Source organism: Marmota marmota, unplaced genomic scaffold (assembly GCF_001458135.2).
Source record: "Marmota marmota marmota unplaced genomic scaffold, marMar, whole genome shotgun sequence".
Taxonomy (NCBI): domain Eukaryota; kingdom Metazoa; phylum Chordata; class Mammalia; order Rodentia; family Sciuridae; genus Marmota; species Marmota marmota.
Window position 1 is genome coordinate 56,565,675 of NW_026000174.1, and position 18,492 is coordinate 56,584,166.

The 18,492-nt window shown below is 37.1% G+C and overlaps 1 protein-coding gene across 13 annotated transcripts in view; it reads left to right on the forward strand.

Annotated features, from left to right (window-relative positions):
• The window catches only part of Ptprj (protein tyrosine phosphatase receptor type J), a 166,733-nt gene that overhangs the window by 102,647 nt on the left and 45,594 nt on the right, over nucleotides 1–18,492 (forward strand). For 6 of the 13 annotated variants that reach the window (XM_048788826.1, XM_048788833.1, XM_015477921.2 and 3 more), the window contains 2 exons: nucleotides 6,673–6,936; nucleotides 12,677–12,940. The exons of 3 other annotated variants lie outside the window; for them this stretch is intronic. In XM_048788826.1, the coding sequence (XP_048644783.1) occupies nucleotides 6,673–6,936; nucleotides 12,677–12,940 (528 nt within the window). The remainder of the gene's footprint in view (nucleotides 1–6,672; nucleotides 6,937–12,676; nucleotides 12,941–18,492) is intronic. 4 more of the 13 variants (XM_048788827.1, XM_048788831.1, XM_048788834.1 and 1 more) reach the window with 2 other exon arrangements.

The following is an 18,492-nucleotide window of genomic DNA, read 5'->3' on the forward strand; positions in this document are numbered from 1 at the left end:
CAGGACAGGAGCAGTATTTATACATTCCACACAGCTTATATAATTAGCATAAACTAGATACATCAGTCAACCAATAAGGAATCTCCACACTTAATGGTTCGCTGGTGTTACTTCACAAACCACTCCCTCTGGCATTTTGCCAGGCACCATCCAGACTTGTTTACAGACTTTAACATTTCTCTGGCAAAATGCCAGGTGCCATCCTGACTTGTTTACAGACTCTAACAAGTGGTGTTTTAAAAATTGGTCTCAGTCTTAGGAGACCCCGAAGTTCTTCAGTGGCCACAGTGATGCTGGGTTTTGGTAACATAGCAGATGGTCATTGCAGACAAAACCAATCTACAAAGACTGGAATGATCCCTGTCTTTCAAATGCATAGACATTAATGCCTAGTCACAAGGACTAAGAATAATGAGAAAGGCCATGATACCACGAGGGATACAATAAAAAGTGCTATTAACTGGATAAAAAGAGATAGAGATGTATGTTTGAATTCCGAGGAATTCAAAATAACTCCTCTAGGGAATCCCAAGGAACATCATAAGCCGACAGCGATAGAATTCAAAGAAGTGAGTATACTAATAAGTGATCAGAAGTAGGAACTGTAACAGAGAGTTTGAAATAGTACAGACAAAATCAAACAGAAATCATGGAGGTATAAAGTGCAGTGACTGAAAGGACCAGTGCCATAGAGAGCACCATCAGCAGAACTGATTAAGCTGAAGAAAGTATCTAGGAACTTGAAGAGAACTTATGTGAAAATATACAGTGGGAGGAGAGAGAAAGAGAGAGAAAACTTATGAAGAATGCTTACAGGATTTATGGGATAGCACCCAAAGAGCAAGTGTTCAAGTCATTGGGATTCCAGAGGGAGAAGAAGAATACACAAGAGTATGGTTTGGATTGTGGCTCAGTGATAGAGTGCTTGCATGTCTTGTGTGAGGCACTGGGTTGAATTCTGAGCACCACATATAAATAAATAAATTATAAAATAAAGCTCCATTGACAACTAAAAAATGTTAAAAAAATAAAAAATTTAGAAAGCTTATTTAAATAAATGATAGCATACAACTTTCCAAACCTGGAAAAAGATGTAAATATCAAGATATAAAAAATTCAAAAATCTCCATTCATATCGAATCCTAATAAAGCTACCCCTACACATTATAATTAATACATCAAATATGAAAAGCAAAGACCGGATGTTGAAATCTTAAAAGAAAAGAAGCTAATAATATATCATGTAGTTATAATATGACCAGGAGCAGATTTTTAGCAGAAACTTTACAGTCCATGATCGAGTGGAATGATAGATTAAAAGTGCCAAAGTTTAAAAAAAGACCTGAACTGTACTTGAGACCAAGTTGACCTAACAGATGTGAATAGAACATTCCCTCTAGTAGCTGCAGAATATACAATTTTCTCAGTTGCATATGGGACATTATCTGGCATAGATAATATGGGAGGTTTCTAAACTAGTCTTAACAATATAAGAATACTGAAATTATCTCAGGCATCTTTTCTAACCATCACAATATAACCATCTTCCAAAGAGAATTTTGGAAACTATGGGGTGGGGCTGTAGCTCAGTGGCAGAGCACTTGCCTAGCATGCATGAGGCACTGAGTTTGATCCTCAGCATCACATAAAAAATAAAGAAATAACATAAAGGCATTTTGTCTATGTAGAAATACCACACACACACACAAAAAGAACTTTGAAACTTTTAAGTGTATGGAAACTAAACATTATTCTCTTGTACAATCAGAAGTTCAACAAAAATATTAAAAGAGAAATTAAAAAATTACGGAGGAAAATGATAATGGAAACATCACATGCCCTAAACTATTAGGCAGTTTAGATTATGGTGTAGATTGGATATCAGTACCCTAAGTCTCTTGTTATACCTGGAAGTTTAGCTCTTTTCCTTTTTTTTTTAAGCTGAAATTAACCAGAAAAAGAAAAAATTAAAAACTGTTTGACAAATGAGCAGGTTTCTTTTTTTTTTTTCCAGGTAAGAAGGGAGAATAGCATCTTTGTTGGTTTTCTGGATGTTGAGGCTGGTGTGTGACTCATTGGCTTGTGAGGTCTTTGGAAACCCGACCTTTGGGTTACACAACTTGATATTATCCTATCTAGACATGTAATAGGCAAATATCAAACCAGTGGTCTTCAGCATTTTTTTTTAATATTTCTTTTTTAGTTGTAGTTGGACACAGTACTTTTGTTTATTTTTATGTGGTGCTGGGGATTGAACCCAGGGCCTTTCCTATGCTAGGTGTGTCCTCTATCACTGAGCCACAATTCTAGCTACACATTTTTTTACGTTTTTAAAGCTAGGAAATTGTTTGTTTAAAGAAAATCTTTTCCAGAAACCCAATGCTTTAAAACAAAAGAAAGCTAGAGAAGAGAGCCATAGGGATGAGTGTCTCAGGTATCTTCACAAAAATATTCTGGAGCTCCCTAGATCCCTGATTTTAAAAAGGTAAATAGGTCCTTAATCCAAAAAAGTATAAGAACGGCTGGTCTCCAGGTTTTGTAAGTTATATAACTAGTTACCTAATAACGTTGAATAGGTAGATTATTTTCATTGTGATGCAATAATTTTGTTAGTTCTGTAAGGCTATTTGGTATTGATAAAATTCTTGTTCGATGGCAGTTTTAACAAACTACTGAATTGTTCCTAGTGCAATTAGGGAAATTTTAGGAGTTTCTAGGGAGATTATGTTCATCAGTGGTGTTTTAAAATTGTTCTCAGTCTTAGGAGACCTCCAAGTTCTTTAGTGGCCACCGTGGTGCTGGTTTTTGGGAACATAGCAGATGGTCATTGCAGACAAAACCAATCTACAAAGACTGGAATGATCCCTATCTTTCAAATGCATAGACATTAATGTCTAGTCACAAGGATAAGAATAATGAGAAAGGCCATGATATCACCAGGGATATAATAACAATTGCTATTAACTGGATAAAAAGAGATCGAGATGTATGTTTGAATTCTGAGGAATTCAAAATAACTCCTCTAGGTTAGCCCAGTTAACTTCAGAAGCTGACAGAGATAGAATTCAAAGAAGTGAGTATACTAATAAGTGATCAGAAGTGGGAACTGTAACAGAGAGGTTGAAATAGTATAGACAAAATCAAACAGAAATCCTGGAACTGAAAAATACAGTGGCTTAAAGTACCAGTGCCATGGAGAGCACCATCAGCCAAGCTGATAAAGCTGAAGAAAGAATCTAGGAACTTGTATATTGTGAAAATATACAGTGGGAGGAGAGAGAAAGAAAAGTTATGAAGAATGCTTTTGGGATTCATGGGATAGCACCCAAAGAGCAAGTGTTCAAGTTATTGGCATTCAAGATGGAGAAGAAGAATACAAAAGAGTATGGGCTGGGATTGTGGCTCAGTGATGGAGTGCTTGCATGGCTTGTGTGAGGCACTGGGTTCAATTCTGAGCACCACATATAAATAAATAAATTATAAAATAAAGGTCCATTGACAACTAAAAAATATTAAAAAAATAAAAAATTTAGAAAGCTTATTTAAATAAATGATAGCATAAAACTTTCCAAACCTGGAAAAAGATATAAATATCAAGGTATAGGAAGAAAAATCTCCATTCATATCGAATCCTAATAAAGCTACCCCTACACATAATTAAGCCATCAAATATCAAAGGCAAAGACAGGATCTTGTAATCTTAAAAGAAAAGAAGCAAATAATATATCATGTAGTTATAATATGACCAGGAGCAGATTTCTTAGCAGAAACTTTACAGTCCATGAGCGAGTGGAATGATAGATTAAAAATCTATGATTTAGTTTAAAAAAAGTGCCAAAGTTTAAAAATATACCTGAATTGTACTTGAGACCAAGTTGATCTAACAGATGTGTATAGAACGTTCCGTCTAGTAGCTGCAGAATATACATTTTTCTCAGTTGCATATGGGACATTATCTGGCATAGATCATATGGAAGGTTACTAAACAAGTCTTAAGAATATAAGAATACTGAAATTATCTCAGGCATCTTTTCTAACCGTCACAATATAAAAGTAGACATTAGTAACGAGAATTTTGGAAACTATGGGGTGGGGCTGTAGCTCAGTGGCAGAGCACTTGCCTAGCATGCATAAGGCACTGAGTTTGATCCTCAGCATCATATAACAAATAAATAAAATAAAGGCATTTTGTCTATGTAGAACTACAAAAAAAAAGGAACTTTGGAAATTAGAAGTGTATGGAAACTAAACATTATTCTCTTGTATAATCAGAGGTTCAATAAAAATATTAAAAGGGAAATTAAAAAATTACTGAGGAAAATGACAGTGGAAACATCACATGCCCAAACTATGGGATATGGCAAGAAGAGTTCTACGAGGGAGGTTTATGCATCAAATAAGTATATCAAAATGAATAAAGATCTTAACAAGTGTTGCACCTAAGGAACAAGTAAAATAAGAAATACTGAGTCCAGAATTAGTTGAGGAAAGGAAATAATAAAGACCAGAGAAAGGAAAAAAAAAAAGAAACAACCTAGAAATATAATTAAAAAATCAACAAAAGGAAGAGTTTGTTTTTTGAAAAGACAAAATTTACAAATTTTTAGCTAGAGTAAAAAAAAAGACTGTGAACTCACTAAATATCCGAAATGAAAGAGATATTACAACTGACACTACAGACATGCAAAGCATAATGAGAGATATCATGAGCCATTATGTGCCAATAGGTTGGACAAAGCAGAAGATAGGAATAAATTCCTTGACAGAAATATCAACCAAGATTGAAGTGTGAAGAGAGAAAATCTAAAGAGATCACCAGTGAATAAAGAAACGGAATCAGTGATAAAACATTTCCCATTAAAAGAAAGGCCCAGGACATGATGGCTTCACTGTGGAATTCTATTAATTATTCAAAAAAGAACTAATATCAATTTATCTAAATTTTTATCCCAAAACAATCAAAGAGGAGAGAATATTTTCAAAAGTGTTTTTACGAGGACAGCATTTAACCTGATACAGAAACCAGACAAGGCAGCAACAGCAACAAGAAGCCTTCGATCCAGGATCCCCAGGGAACCCAGGTGCAGAAATTTTTAACCAAATTCTGGAAGCTGGATTCAAGAGTACAGTTAAAAGACCATTCAATTGTGATGAAGTGGGATTTATTCCAGGGAGGCAAGGATGATGCAGTGGTGTCTGCCAGTCAGTTACCCTGATATCTCACATGAACAGGCTGAAGGATGATAGCAAATGTAGGAAATAGAGTTTGAAACAGACAGACAGACAAACAAATAAACCAAAAGCCCATTTCTTTCTTTTCTGAACTATTGAAACTTATGAATCTGTTTCCCAGACCTTCCCAGATTCCCCTGAATGAGTGACAGAAATTTCTTTCTCCTTGAAAATGGTGCCCTAGCACAGTGTCGGGGAGACGACCTGCCTCCAAAGGGGGTGCTTCTGTTTTGCTCCCTCTGCCCCTGCAGCTGTTTTTGTTTTCTCATGATCCTCCTCACCATAATCATCTGAATGTAAACGGCAGCACCCCAGTGATTATCTGCCAAAACTGCTCTCTGACACTGGCAATTGTTGCTTTAGAAAGAGGAAACTTCATGTCATGAAACTTTTTGAATCCTGGTCCCTGAGATGATTCCTGCTCATTCCATTTTCCCTTCTCTTTATCACCTCTCCTGTCCCTTTTCACTGTTTGGATAAATATTCTCACCTCCTATGAGCCAGATGAGGTGCCTTTTCCATGCTCATGCCAAGATGGTGTCACTTGGAAAGTCTCTGCTCATTTTGGGTCACTTACAAGCTCCTTGAGAATAAAGGCCACATCATCTGTGTTTTATGTGGTTTTTAGGTCATTACTCCTTAATGTTGAATTTCATTAAGATGATACACATGTAATGATGTTAATAACCATGACGGCTTCCGTTAGTTTATGATTCTGTACATATGCAATTTTAAGAAGTTGAAAGTGATGTTGGGTAGATGAGATGACTTTGAGCAAATTACAAGGCTTGTGACTAGCAGGATGGCATGTTAGCGCAGAGTTCTTAATGTCCAAGTCTGGTGTCTTGTTCCTCATGTTATGGTGGCCAGTAGCAATCATTATCATTTGATGGTGTGTTAGACCTGTCAACAGGGGAACCAGAGAGTGAGTGTTTCAACGGACAGATTGCAGGTGACGCTGCTAACAGGTGAAGCAGGTCTTTAAGTTCAGATTGGGATTCCAAGAGCTGCTCTTACGTCTGTGCTTCCTTGTGATGTCAGGGTTTGGCAAAATGGTTACCACATGGTTCTGCATCCTGTGCCATCTCTCTACATGCAGAGTGTCCTAAGAATTGGGAGCGAGACTCGTTTGTCTTTTACATCTGTTTTTGTATCTGCTGCTAGACAGAGTTAACCCTGAGTTCAAGTCACAGACAACAAGGCCAACCTCTATGAGTTTTGCTTCATTCTAAAGCCTCTGTTTGAGGGACACATGCTCATACAGTTGCATTTGTGTGTTTAAATGCCTTTTGTTGCAGGAAAGTTTAAGGGGCAGATGAAGAGAAATGAAACTGACATTGTAAATTTGCTTTTGTGTAGTAGACACAGCAGAGCTTATACTTACATGTATTTTTCGAATGTATTTTCTTTTCTTTTTCCTTGAAAACAACCTATAAACAGCACCCAGTCCTGTGTTTGGCATTGATGCTGATTCCATCAGTCCAACCAGCATGGTCCTGACCTGGAAAATCAATGACACAGCTGCTTCTGAGTACACATATGCAGTAAAGAATGAGAGGGACAACAAGTGGAGTTTGATTGTAACAAATAAAACAGAGTGTACCATCACAGGCTTAAGTCCAGGAACTTCATATGAATTCTCCATCACTCCAGGAATAGCCAATGAGACATGGGGAAGTCCCATGTCCAAAACTGTCACAACAGGTGAGCTCTCTGGCTCCCAGGGGTGATGATGGACTGTTTTTTCTCATTCTGTCTCTTAGAACCCTGTCCATTCAGGTTGCCAGTTGTGATAAGATGGGTGTGCATTTGCTAGAGGAGGAGAACAGGGTCTGTGTTGTGTCAATCCCAGGAGTTCAGCTGGCCAGACCCTTCAGTATTAAGCTTCTGCGTGTTTTGGGGTGTTTTAACTATTTCCACCAGTTTTGTTTTCAAAATTTCTTTTGCTATTATTGGTTCATGCCTACTGTTTTGCCAAGACTTAAAGATTGGAGACTGCTTTAGAAGTATGCTTTGATGATATCAGTAATTATTAGCCTTTAAAGATTTTATTTATTTATTTATTAAGTTCTAATTAGTTCTATGAGACAGTAGAATGCACTTTTGACCCATCATACATAAATGGAGTATAATTTCCCATTCTTCAGGTTGAACATGATGTAGAATCACACTGGTTGTGTAGTCATATATATACATAAGGTAATAATGCCCGATCCTTTCTGCTATCCTTCCTTCCCTCTCCCCTCCCTTCACTCTCCTCTACCTAATGTCAAGTAAGTGTATTCTTCCCCAATGCCCCACCCTTAATGTGCATTAGCATCTGCATAAGAGAGAAAACATTTGGCATTTGAGTTTTGGGGTTGGCTTATTTTGCTTAGCATGGTATTCTGCAGTTCCATTCATTTACCCGCAAATTATGGAACTTTGTATCCTCAGGAAATCAATGCTCTGTTTGTTTTCCCAGGAATTTCTTTTGTGTGGGAGAGTTTGGTATGCATTGTAGAAAACATGTGTGTTTCAAATGACAGAAAAGCTTGATGACATTTAGACTTTAGATAATATTAGGCAGTTTAGATTATGGTGTAGCTTGGATATCAGTACCCTAAGTCTCTTGTTATAGCTGGAAGTTTAGCTCTTTTCCTTTTTTTTTTTTTAAGCTGAAAGTAACCAAAAAAAATTAAAAAGTATTTGACAAATGAGCAGGTTTTTTTTTTTTTTTTTTTTTTTCCAGGTAAGATGGGAGAAGAGGATCTTTGTTGGTTTTCTGGATGTTGAGGCTGGTGTGTGACTCATTGGCTGGTGAAGTCTTTGGAAACCCGGCCTTTGGGTTACACAACTTGATATCATCCTATCTGGACATGTAATAGGCAAATATCAAACCAGTGTCTTTCAGCATTTTTAAAAAAAATATTTCTTTTTTAGTTGTAGTTGGACACAATACGTTTGTTTATTTTTATGTGGTGTTGGGGATTGAACCCAGTGTCTTTCCTATGCTGGGCGCATTCTCTATCACTGAGCCACAACCCGAGCTATACATTTTTTTGTTTTTTAAAGCTAGGAAATAATTTTATTAAAGAAAATCTTTCCCAGAAACCCTATTCGTTAAAACAAAAGAAAACTAGAGAAAGGAGCCACAGGGATGAGTGTCTCGGGTATCTTCACAAAAGTATTCTGGAGCTACCTAGATCCCTGATTTTAAAGAAGGTAAACAGGTCCTTAATCTAAAAAAGTATAAGAACTGCTGGTCTGTAGGTTTTGTAAGTTATATAACTAGTTACCTAATAACGTTGAATAGGTAGATTATTTTCATTGTGATGCAATAATTTTGTTAGTTCTGTAAGGCTATTTGGTATTGATAAAAATCTTGTTCGAAAGCAGTTTAAACAAACTACTGAATTGTTCCTAGGGCAATTAGGGAAATTTTAGGAGTTCCTAGGGAGATTATGTTCATCAGTGGTGTTTTAAAAATTGGTCTCAGTCTTAGGAGACCCCCAATTGCTTTAGTGGCCACAGTGGTGCTGGTTTTTGGGAACATATCAGATGGTCCTTGCAGATAAAACCAGTCTACAAAGACTGGAATGATCCCTATCTTTCAAATGCATAGACATTAATGTCTAGTCACGAGGACTAAGAATAATGAGAAAGGCCATGATATCACCAGAGATACAATAACAATTGCTATTAACTGGATAAAAAGAGATAGAGATGTATGTTTGAATTCTGAGGAATTCAAAATAACTCCTCTAGGTTAGCCCAGTGAACTTTAGAAGACGATAGAGATAGAATTCAAAGAAGTGAGTATAGTAATAAGTGACCAGAAATGGAACTGTAACATAGAGTTTGAAATAGTACAGACAAAATCCAACAGAAATCCTGGAGCTGAAAAATACAGTGACTGAAAGGACCAGTGCCATAGAGAGCACCATCAGCGGAGCTGATAAAGCTGAAGAAAGGATCTAGGAACTTGAAGAGACTTATGTGAAAATATACATGGGAGGAGAGAGAAAGAGAAAAGTTATGAAGAATGCTTTTGGGATTTATGGGATAGCACCCAAAGAGCAAGTGTTGAAGTCATTGGGATTCCAGAGGGAGAAGAAGAATACACAAGAGTATGGGCTGGAATTGTGGCTCAGTGATAGAGTGCTTGCATGGCTTGTGTGAGGCACTGGGTTCAATTCTGAGCATCACATATAAATAAATAAATTATAAAATAAAGTTTCATTGACAACTAAAAAATATTAAATAATCAAAAATTTAGAAAGCTTATTTAAATAAATGATAGCATAAAATTTTCCAAACCTGGAAAAAGATATAAGTATCAAGGTATAAAAAGAAAAATCTCCATTCATATCAAATCCTAATAAATCTACCCCTACACACAATGAATCCATCAAATATCAAAGGCAAAGTCAGGATCTTGAAACTTTAAAAGAAAAGAAGCAAATAATATATCATGTAGTTATAATATGACCAGGAGCAGATTTCTCAACAGAAATTTTACAGTCCATGAGCGAGTGGAATGATAGATTAAAAGTGCCAAAGTTTAAAAAAACACCTGAATTTTTCTTGAGACCAAGTTGTCCAAATAGATGTGTATAGAATGTTCCCTCTAGTAGCTGCAGAATATACATTTTTCTCAGTTGCATATGGGACATTATCTGGAACAGATCATATGGGAGGTTACTAAAAAAGTCTTCAATATAAGAATACTGAAATTATCTCAGGCATCTTTTCTAACCATCGCAATATAAAAGTAGACATTAGTATGAAGAACTTTGGAAACTAAGGGGTGGGGCTGTAGCTCAGTGGCAGAGCACTTGCCTAGCATGCATGAGGCACTGAGATTGATCCTCAGCATCACATAAAAAAATAAACAAATAAAATACAGGCATTTTTCTATGTAGAAATACCACACACCCACACACAAAGAACTTTGGAAACTTTAGAAGTGTATGCAAACTAAACATTATTCTCTTGTACAATCAGAGGTTCAACAAAAATATTAAAAGGGAAATTAAAAAATTACTGAGAAAAATGACAGTGGAAGCATCACATGCCCAAACCTATGGGATATGGCAAGAAGAGTTCAACGAGGGAGGTTTATGCATCAAATAACTATATCAAAAAAGAAGAAAGATCTCAACTCGGTGTTTCACCTAAGGAACCAGAAAAATAAGAAAATACTGAGCCCAGAGTTAGTAGAGGAAAGAACATAATAAAGATCAGAGAAAGGAATTAAAAAAACCCCTGAAACTAATAATATAATTCAAAAATCAACAAAAAGAAAAACTTGTTTTTGAAAAGAGAAACAAAATTGACAAAATAACTCCTCTAGGGGAGCCCAGTGAACTTCAGAAGACGACAGAGAAAGAATTCAAAGAAGTGAGTATAGTAATAAGTGACCAGGAAATTGTCTAGAGAAAAAACGATTGAGGACTTACTAAATATCAGAAATGAAGGGGACATTACAACTGACACTACAGACATGCAAAGCATAATAAGAGACATCATGAGCCATTATGTGCCAATAGGTTGGATAATGCAGAATATATGAATAAATTCCTTGACACATAAATCTACCAAGATTGAAGTGTGAAGAGAGAAAATCTAAACAGAACACCAGTGAATAAGGAAACTTAATCAGTAGTAAAATATTTCCCATTAAAAGAAAGGTCCAGGACCTGATGGCCTCACTGTGGAATTCTATGAACTATTTATAAAAGAATTAATATCTATTTATCTAAATTTTTATTTCCAAAACAATCAAAGAGGGGAGAATATTTTAAAAAATGTTTTTACGAGGACATCATTTTACCTGATACAGAAACTAGACAAGGACAGCAAGAAGAAGACTTCGAGCTAGGATCCCCAGGGAACCCAGGTGCAGAAATCCTTAAGTAAATGCTGGAAGCTGGATTCAAGAGTACAGTTAAAAGACCATTCAACTGTGATGAAGTGGGATTCATTCCAGGGAGGCAAAGATGGTGCAGTGGTGTTACCTGGATATCTCATATCGACAGGCTGAAGGATGATAGCAAACGTAGGAAATAGAGTTTGAAACAAACAAAGAAACAAAAATCCCATTTCTTTCTTTTCTGAACTATTGAAACTTATGAATCTGTTTCCCAGACCTTCCCAGATTCCCCTGAATGAGTGACAGAAATTTCTTTCTCCTTGAAAATGGTGCCCTAGCACAGTGTCAGGGAGACGACTGGTTCCCAAAGAGGGTGCTGCTGTTCTTGCTCCCTCCGCCCCTGCAGCTGTTCTTGTTTTCTCATGATCCTCCTCACCATCATCATCTGAATGTAAACGGCAGCACCCCAGTGACCATCTGCCAAAACTGCTTCTCTGATACTGGCATTTATTGCTTTAGAAAGAGGAAACTTCATGTCATGAAACTTTTTGAATCGTGGTCCCTGAGATGATTCCTGCTCGTTCCATTTTCCTTACTCTTTATCACCTCTCCTGCTCTTTTTCACCGATTGGATAAATATTCTCACCTCCTATGAGCCAGATGAGGTGACTTCTCCATTCTCATGTCAAGATGGTGTCACTTGGAAATTCTCTGCTCATTTGGGGTCAGTTAGAAGCTCCTTGAGAATAAAGGCCACATCATCTGTGTTTTATGTGGTTTCTGGTCATTACTCTTTAATGTTGAATTTCATTAAGATGCACACATGTAATGATGTTACCAACCATGACGGCTTCCGTTAGTTTATGATTTTGTACATCTGCAATTTTATAGATGGTGAAAGTAATGTTGCGTAGATGAGATGACTTTGAGCAGATTACAAGGCTAGTGAATAGCAGGATGGCGTGTTAGCCCAGAGTTCTAAATGTCCAAGTCTGGTGTCTTGTTCCTCATGTTATGGTGGCCAGTAGTAATCATTTGCATTTGATGGTGTGTTAGGCCTGTCAACAGGGGAACCAGAGAGTGAGTGTTTCAAGGGACAGATTGCAGGTGACGCTGCTAACAGGTAGAGCAGGTCTTTAAGTTCAGATTGGGATTCCAAGAGCTGCTCTTACGTTTGAGCTTCCTTGTGATGTCAAGGGTTTGGCAAAATGGTTACCACATGCTTCTACATCCTATGCCATCTCTCTACATGCAGAGTGTTCTGAGAACTGGGAGAGATTCATTTTGCCTCTTACATCTGTTTTTGTATCTGCTGCTAGACAGAGTTAACCCTGAGTTCAAGTCACAGACATCAAGGCCAACCTCTATGAGTTTTGCCTCATTCTAAAGCCTCTGTTTGAGGGACACATGCTCATACAGGTGCATATGTGTGTTTAAATGCCTTTTGTTGCAGGAAAGTGTAAGGGGCAAATGAAGAGAAATGAAACTGACATTGTGACATTTGCTTCTGTATAGTAGACACTGCAGACCTGAACTTACATGTATTTTTCTAATTTTTTTTTTTTTTCCCTGAAAACAACCTATAAACAGCACCCAGTCCTGTGTTTGGCATTGATGCTGTTTCCATCAGTCCAACCAGTGTGTTCCTAACCTGGAAAAACAATGACTCAGCTGCTTCTGAGTACACGTATGCAGTAAAGAATGAGAGGGACAACAAGTGGAGGATGATTGTTACAAATGAAACAGAATATACCATCACAGGCTTAAGTCCTGGAACTTCATATGAATTCTCCATCACACCAGGAATAGCCAATGAGACGAGGGGAAGTCCCATGTCCAAAACTGTCACAACAGGTGAGCTCTCTGGCTTCCAGGGGTGATGATGGACTGTTTCTACTCATTCTGTCTCCTAGACCCCTGTCCATTCAGGTTGCCAGTTGTGATAAGATGGGTGTGCATTTGCTAGAGGAGGAGAACAGGGTCTGTGTTGTGTCAATCCCAGGAGTTCAGCTGGCCAGACCCTTCAGTATTAAGCGTCTGCGTGTTTTGTGGGAGTTGTAACTGTTTCTACCTTTTTGTTTAAAAAACAAAACAAATCATATTTTTTTGCTATTATTGGTTCATGTCTACTTTTTTGCTAAGACTTAAGGTGCAGAGACACTTAAGTATGTTTTGATAATTTCACTCTGTATTAGCTTTTAAATAATTTATTTATTGAGTTCTAATTAGTTATATGTGACAGTAGAATGCACTTTTGACCCATCATACATAAATGGAGTATAATTTCCCATTCTTCAGGTTGGACATGATGTAGAATCACACTGGTTGTGTAGTGATATATGTACATAGGGTAATAATGCCTGATCCTTTCTACTGTCCTTCCTTCCCTCTCCCCTCCCTTCACTCTTCTCTACCTAATGTCAAGTAAGTCTATTCTTCCCGAATGCCCCACCCTTAATGTGCATTAGCATCTGCATATGAGAGAAAACATTTGGCCTTTGAGTTTTTGGGGTTGGCTTATTTTGTTTAGCATGATATTCTCCAGTTCCATTCATTTACCCGCAAATTATGGAATTTTGTATCCTCAGGAAATCCATGCTGTTTTTCTATTCCCAGGAGTTTCTTTTATGTGGGAGAGTTTGGTATGTATTGTAGAAAACATGTGTGTTTCAAATGACAGAAGAGCCTAATGACATTTAGACTTTAGATCATATTAGGCAGTTTAGATTATGGCGTAGGTTGGATATCAGTACCCTAAGTCTCTTGTTATAGCTGGAAGTTTAGCTCTTTTCCTTTTTTTTAAGGTGAAAGTAACCAAAAAAAAAAAAATTAAAAAGTATTTGACAAATGAGTAGATTTTTTTTTTCCAGGTAAGAAGGGAGAACAGGATCTTTGTTGGTTTTCTAGATGTTGAGGCTGGTGTGTGACTCATTGGCTGGTGAAGTCTTTGGAAACCCGACCTTTTGGTTACACAACTTGATATTATCCTATCAGGTCATGTAATAGGTAGATTTCAAACCAGTGTCCTTCAGCATTTTTTTTTTAATATTTCTTTTTTAGTTGTAGTTGGACACAGTACTTTTGTTTATTTTTATGTGGTGCTGGGGATTGAACCCAGGGCCTTTCCTATGCAAGGCGCATGCTCTACCACTGAGCCACAATCCTAGCCACAGATTTTTTTGTTTTTTAAAGCTAGGCAATTATTTCATTAAAGAAAATCTTTTCCAGAAACACAATGCTTTAAAACAAAAGAAAACTAGAGAAAGGAGCCACAGGGATGAGTGTCTCAGGTATCTTCACGAAAGTATTCTGGAGCTCCCCAGATCCCTGATTTTAAAGAAGGTAAATAGGTCCTTAATCCAAAAAAGTATAAGACCTGCTGGTCTGCAGATTTTGTAAGTTATATAACTAGTTACCTAATAACGTTGTATAGGTAGATTATTTTCATTGTGATGTAATGATTTTGTTAGTTCTGTAAGGCTATTAGGTATTGATAAAATTCTTCTTCAAAAGCAGTTTAAAAAGACTACTGAATTTTTCCTTGGGCATTAGGGAAATTTTAGGAGTACCTAGGGAAATTACATTCATCAGTGGTGTTTTAAAAATTGGTCTCAGTCTTAGGAGACCCCCAAGCGCTTCCGTGGCCACAGTGGTGCTGGTTTTTGGGAACATAGCAGATGGTCCTTGCAGATAAAACCAGTCTACAAAGACTGGAATGATCCCCATCTTTCAAATGCATAGACATTAATGTCTAGTCACCAGGATTAAGAATAATGAGAAAGGCCATGATATCACCAGAGATACAGTAACAAGTGCTATTAACTGGATAAAAAGAGATAGAGATGTATGTTTGAATTCTGAGGAATTCAAAATAACTCCTCTAGGTTAGCCCAGTGAACTTTAGAAGACGACAGAGATAGAATTCAAAGAAGTGAGTATAGTAATAAGTGACCAGAAATCGGAACTGTAACATAGAGTTTGAAATAGTACAGACAAAATCCAACAGAAATCCTGGAGCTGAAAAATACAGTGACTGAAAGGACCAGTGCCTTAGAGAGCACCATCAGCAGAGCTGATAAAGCTGAAGAAAGAATCTAGGAACTTGAAGAGACTTATGTGAAAATATACAGTGGAAAGAGAGAGAAAAAGAAAAGTTATGAAGAATGCTTTTGGGATTTATGGGGTAGCACCCAAAGAGCAAGTGTTGAAGTCATTGGCATTCAAGAGGGAGAAGAAGAATACAAAAGAGTATGGGCTGGGGTTGTGGCTCAGTGATAGAGTGCTTGCATGGCTTGTGTGAAGCATTGGGTTCAATTCTGAGCACCACATAGAAATAAATAAATTAAAAAATAAAGGTCCATTGACAAATAAAAATATTTAAAAAAATAAAAAATTTAGAAAGCTTTCTTAAATAAATGATGGCATAAAACTTTCCAAACCTGGAAATAGATATAAATATCAAGATATAGAAAATACAAAAATCTCCATTCATATCGAATTCTAATAATGCTACCCCTACACATTATAATTAATCAATCAAATATAAAAGGCAAAGACAGGATCTTGAAATCTTTAAATTAAAGAAGCAAATAATATATCATGTAGTTATAATATGACCAGAAGCAGATTTCTCAGCAGAAACTTTACAGTCCATGAGTGAGTGGAATGATAGATTAAAAGTGCCAAAATTTAAAAAAAAGATCTGAATTGTACTTGAGACCAAGTTGACCTAACTCATATGTATGGAACTTTCCCTCTAGTAGCTGCAGAATATACATTTTTCTCAGTTGCATATGGGACATTATCTGGCATAGATCATATGGGATGTTACTAAACAAGTCTTAACAATATAAGAATACTGAAATTATCTCAGGCATCTTTTCTAATCATCACAATAAAAGTGGACATTAGTAACAAGAATTTTGGAAACTATGGGGTGGGGTTGTAGTTCAGTGGCAGAGCGCTTGCCTAGCATGCATGAGGCACTGAGTTTGATCCTTAGCATCACATAAAAAATAAATAAAATAAATGCATTTTGTCTATGTAGAACTGCAAAACAAAAGAACTTTGGAAATTAGAAGTGTATGGAAACTAAAGATTATTCTCTTATACAATCCGAGGTTCAATAAAAATATTAAAAGGGAATTTAAAAATTTACTGAGGAAAATCACAGTGGAAACATCACATGCGCAAAGCTATGGGATATGGCAAGAAGAGTTCTACGAGGGAGGTTTATGCATCAAATAAGTATATCAAAATGAATAAAGATCTTAACAAGTGTTGCACCTAAGGAACAAGAAAAATAAGAAATACTGAGCCCAGAATTAGTAGAGGAAAGGAAATAATAAAGATCAGAGAAAGAAAAGAAAAAAAAAAAGAAACAAACTAGAAAGATAATTAAAGAATCAAGAAAAGGAAGAGTTTGTTTTTTGAAAAGACAAAATTGACAAACTTTTATCTAGAGAAAAAACGACTGAGGACTTACTAAATATCAGAAATGAAGGGGACATTACAACTGACACTACAGACATGCAAAGCATAATGAGAGACATCATTAGCCATTATGTGCCAATAGGTTGGACAAAGCAGAAGATAGGAATAAATTCGTTGACAGAAAAATCAACCAAGATTGAAGTGTGAAGAGAGAAAATCTAAAGAGATCACCAGTGAATAAGGAAACTGAATCAGTGATAAAACATTTCCCATTAAAAGAAAGGTCCAAGACCTGATGGCCTCACTGTGGAATTCTATGAACTATTTTAAAAAGAATTAATATCAATTTATCTAAAATTTTTTCCCCAAAACATCAAAGAGGAGAGAATATTTTCAAAAACTTTTTTATGAGGACAGCATTCAACCTGATACAGAAACCAGACAAGGACAGCAGCAGCATCATGAAGCCTTCGAGCCAAGATCCCCAGGGAACCCAGGTGCAGAAATCCTTAACCCAATGCTGGAAGCTGGATTCAAGAGTACAGTTAAAAGACCATTCAACTGTGATGAAGTGGGATTCATTCCAGGGAGGCAAGGATGGTGCAGTGGTGTCTGCCAGTCAGTTACCCTGATATCTCACACGAACAGGCTGAAGGATGATAGCAAATGTAGGAAATAGAGTTTGAAACAAACAAACAAACAAACAAACAAACAAACAAAGAAACCCATTTCTTTCTTTTCTGAACTATTGAAACTTATGAATCAGTTTCCCAGACCTTCCCAGATTCCCCTGAATGAGTGACAGAAATTTCTTTCTCCTTGAAAATGGTGCCCTAGCACAGTGTCAGGGAGACGACTGGTCCCCAAAGAGGGTGCTGCTGTTCTTGCTCCCTCTGCCCCTGCAGCTGTTCTTGTTTTCTCATGATCCTCCTCACCATCATCATCTGAATGTAAACGGCAGCACGACACTGGCAATTGTTGCTTTAGAAAGAGGAAACTTCATGTCATGAAACTTTTTGAATCGTGGTCCCTGAGATGATTCCTGTTTGTTCCATTTTCCCTTCTCTTGATCACGTCTCCTGCCCTTTTGCACTGATTGGATAAATATTCTCACCTCCTATGAGCCAGATGAGGTGACTTCTCCATGCTCATGCCAAGATGGTGTCTCTTGGAAATTCTCTGCTCATTTGGGGTCAGTTAGAAGCTCCTTGAGAATAAAGGCCACAGCATCTGTATTTTATATGGTTTCTGGTGGTTACTGCTTAATGTTGAATTTCATTAAGATGCACACATGTTATAATGTTAATAACCATAACAGGTTTCTTTAGTTTATGATTCTGGACTTCTGCAATTTTATAGATGGTGAAAGTGATGTTGGGTAGATGAGATGACTTTGAGCAAATTACAAGGCTAGTGACTAGCAGGATGGCGTGTTAGCCCAGAGTTCTAAATGTCCAAGTCTGGTGTCTTGTTCCTCATGTTATGGTGGCCAGTAGTAATCATTTGCATTTGATGGTGTGTTAGGCCTGTCAACAGGGGAACCAGAGAGTGAGTGTTTCAAGGGACAGATTGCAGGTGACGCTGCTAACAGGTAGAGCAGGTCTTTAAGTTCAGATTGGGATTCCAAGAGCTGCTCTTACGTCTGGGCCTCCTTGTGATGTCAAGGTTTGGCAAAATGGTTACCACATGCTTCTGCATCCTATGCCATCTCTCTACATACAGAGTTTCCTGAGAATTGGGAGAGTGACTCATTTTGCCTCTTACATCTGTTTTTGTATCTGCTGCTAGACAGAGTTAACTCTGAGTTCAAGTCACAGACATCAAGGCCAACCTCTATGAGTTTTGCCTCATTTTACAGCCTCTGTTTGTGGGACACATGCTCATACAGGTGCATATGTGTATTTAAATGCCTTTTGTTGCAGGAAAGTTTAAGGGGCAAATGAAGAGAAATGAAAGTGTCATTGTAAGATTTG